General features: G+C 67.4%; 1 protein-coding gene across 1 annotated transcript in view; it reads right to left on the bottom strand.

Moving 5' to 3' along the window:
* Positions 1 to 1,815, bottom strand: part of PRIM1 (primase, DNA, polypeptide 1 (49kDa)) — a 9,148-nt gene that overhangs the window by 5,005 nt on the left and 2,328 nt on the right. Inside the window, exons 2-10 of the mRNA XM_009882814.1 lie at positions 1,698 to 1,797; positions 1,310 to 1,446; positions 1,183 to 1,241; positions 983 to 1,106; positions 783 to 876; positions 571 to 708; positions 417 to 486; positions 252 to 337; positions 74 to 172 (exon numbers count right to left, since the gene is read on the bottom strand). Coding sequence (XP_009881116.1) covers positions 74 to 172; positions 252 to 337; positions 417 to 486; positions 571 to 708; positions 783 to 876; positions 983 to 1,106; positions 1,183 to 1,241; positions 1,310 to 1,446; positions 1,698 to 1,797 — 907 coding nt within the window. The remainder of the gene's footprint in view (positions 1 to 73; positions 173 to 251; positions 338 to 416; positions 487 to 570; positions 709 to 782; positions 877 to 982; positions 1,107 to 1,182; positions 1,242 to 1,309; positions 1,447 to 1,697; positions 1,798 to 1,815) is intronic.

The following is a 1,815-nucleotide window of genomic DNA, read 5'->3' on the forward strand; positions in this document are numbered from 1 at the left end:
AGCGGTTTCTCAGGGCCAGGTGGTCCCCCCCTTTGGCATCCCCCAGCCGGCTGTGTCCCTGCCCGGCACCTACCGCTTCTCCGGAGCAGCTCTCCCCTCCGGGCACGCTCCATCTCCTCCACGAACTGCTCAAAGACCCGCACGTAGGGCGCCAGGCTCGTCTTCTTGTAGTCTGGAAGATTTGGGGAGCTGAGCAGGAGCGGGAGCGGGGCAGTGGGGGTCCCCTGTGCCCCGGCCCCAGCCTCGCTCACCCCGTGCACGGCGCTTTGGCTCCGTCTCCCCAACGTCCTCCTGCTCCCCATCATCACCAGCCGCATCCAGCTCGTGGCACAGGGAGCTGTGGGAGATGGTGGGACATGCTGGGGGGCTGCCGGCACAGCCAGGCCCGCCCCGTGCTGCCAGCCCCGCTCACGTACCTCATGGTGGGGACAGCGAACGGGGAGAACTGGTCCAGCCTCTGCCGATCCAGCGGCACTGAAATGCGCCCTGCAAGAGAGGGGAGTCACAACTGGGGGTGCCCGGCTGCGGGGGTCCCCGTGGGGTGCTGGCCCCACAGGCAGCCAGACCCACCTGTTTTGGGGTGGACGCTGAAGGGGCTCTTCAGCAGGTGCCCAACGCCTTTGCTGACGTTGATGTCAAGGCGAGGGAAGCAGTACTGCAGCATGATCTCCCAGTCTGCGTAGCACACCGCGCTCTTCCCGGTCCCTGCTGCCCGCTGCGGGGACAGGCGGGTCAGGGGGCAGCAGGGTGGGCAGCACCCACCAGCACAGCTCCACAGCCACTCACCCGCGTCCGCTCCATCCTGCACTTCAGCAGCTCCCAGCGCTGCACCGAGTCCCGCTTCTTGGGGAACTCGCCCTGCAATGGCTCACGGTGCTGTGGCCGGCGGTCAAGGCTGATTGTGGACACTGCTGACCCCACTCCCCCTGCACAGACCCTCCCTCCGGACCCAGCACAGCGCCAAACGGCACGGTGGGGCCACTCCAGGAAGGATATCTTCTGGCACAAGGGCCAGCACCTTCTCCCAGCTCTCTGGGGTGCCCAGGATGTCTTGGCCCACCAGCGCGTACGCCTCAAAGTACTTCTCCACCACACTGACCGACCGCCTGCGGAGGAGGGAGGAGAGGTTCAGCGCCCCACGGCCAGCGGCTGCTGGGGCCGGGCATGGGGAAACCCACCAACCTGATGAAGGGGTGGACGGGCTCAGAGATGTTCACCTTCTTCACAGTCTCTGCTCCACCCTGGAGGGACAGCAGCGGTCAGGCTGGGGGAGTGGGCAGGGGGGTGCTCCAGTCCCCCATGCACTCACCTTCACCAGGGTCAGGTACTCCACGGCGGCCGCCCGCAGTGCCGGGGACCATTTCCGCACCGCGTCGTCGCACACCCAGCAGTGGACGCCCCTTCGGCCCGAGTACACCCACAGGCGATGCTTCATGCCCAGGTCCTCTGTGGGGGGAACAGCCGGGCTGCAGCAGCATGTTGGGACGGGCTGCAGCATCCGCCCAAGCTGGCAGCACTGCAAACCTGCTGGGCAAACCCTGCTGGGCACCAGTGCATCCTCCGCTCCCCCCCAGCCCCGTGCCAGCGCTGCCCTGGCCCCCACTTTGGGGTCTGGGCATTGGTGTGGGGCGCAGCACAGTCTGGATGTGTCCCCAGTGCACAAGGACGGGGACCATGTGGGTCCCCGAGACCCTCACCCACGAGCGCGCGGTCGATGATGCGGACAGCGATGGTCATCAGGGTCCAGCACTTGGAGCAGATCTCGGCTGAGCTGGAGGCAGAGCGTGGTGGGTCAGGCTGCCGCCCCGTGCCCCC

Source organism: Charadrius vociferus, unplaced genomic scaffold (assembly GCF_000708025.1).
Source record: "Charadrius vociferus isolate BGI_N301 unplaced genomic scaffold, ASM70802v2 scaffold794, whole genome shotgun sequence".
NCBI classification, from domain to species: Eukaryota; Metazoa; Chordata; class Aves; order Charadriiformes; family Charadriidae; genus Charadrius; species Charadrius vociferus.